Consider the following 460-nt stretch of genomic DNA (forward strand, 5'->3'; position numbering starts at 1 on the left):
GCGCCACCTCCCCGGAAGTGACGGCGTTGTTTTCCTGCGGAGCTTCCCGAGGCCGCCATGGACATCCTGAAGCGGGAGATCAGCAGGAAGCGCCAGCAGCTGGAGGAGAAGGAGCTCCTGGGGGTGAGGGCGGCCGGCATGGACACCAAGAGCCGCCTGGGATGTGGGCCCGGGGGAGGGCGGCGGGGGCGAGGCGGGAGCGGCCCGGGACGGGCCGAGGAAGGCGGCGCGGAGCGGCCCAGGGCCGAGTTTCCCAAAGCCGGGGTGATCCAGGATGGCATCGGGCAGGAGCCAGGAGGAGTTTGGGGGTGCGGGTGCAGCCTGGATTCAGCCTCGCTGCTTTCCGTGGGCTTTTGGGGCTGGTTTAGTTTATTTCGGGCACCTAGAGATGAGAAAAATCAGCGCGAACTTTGGTGAACAGAGTGTGTTTCCTTTCCTCCCCTCAATCGAGTTCTGTCCA

The 460-nt window shown here is 65.2% G+C and overlaps 1 protein-coding gene across 2 annotated transcripts in view; it reads left to right on the forward strand.

Annotated features, from left to right (window-relative positions):
• The window catches only part of PRPF18 (pre-mRNA processing factor 18), a 15,144-nt gene continuing 14,684 nt past the window's right edge, over positions 1-460 (forward strand). For both annotated transcript variants that reach the window (XM_015628781.2, XM_015628782.2), the window contains exon 1: positions 1-123. In XM_015628781.2, coding sequence (XP_015484267.1) covers positions 58-123 — 66 coding nt within the window. In that variant the 5' untranslated portion in view covers positions 1-57. The remainder of the gene's footprint in view (positions 124-460) is intronic.

The sequence above is a fragment of the Parus major genome, chromosome 1A (genome assembly GCF_001522545.3).
Source record: "Parus major isolate Abel chromosome 1A, Parus_major1.1, whole genome shotgun sequence".
Classification (NCBI taxonomy): domain Eukaryota; kingdom Metazoa; phylum Chordata; class Aves; order Passeriformes; family Paridae; genus Parus; species Parus major.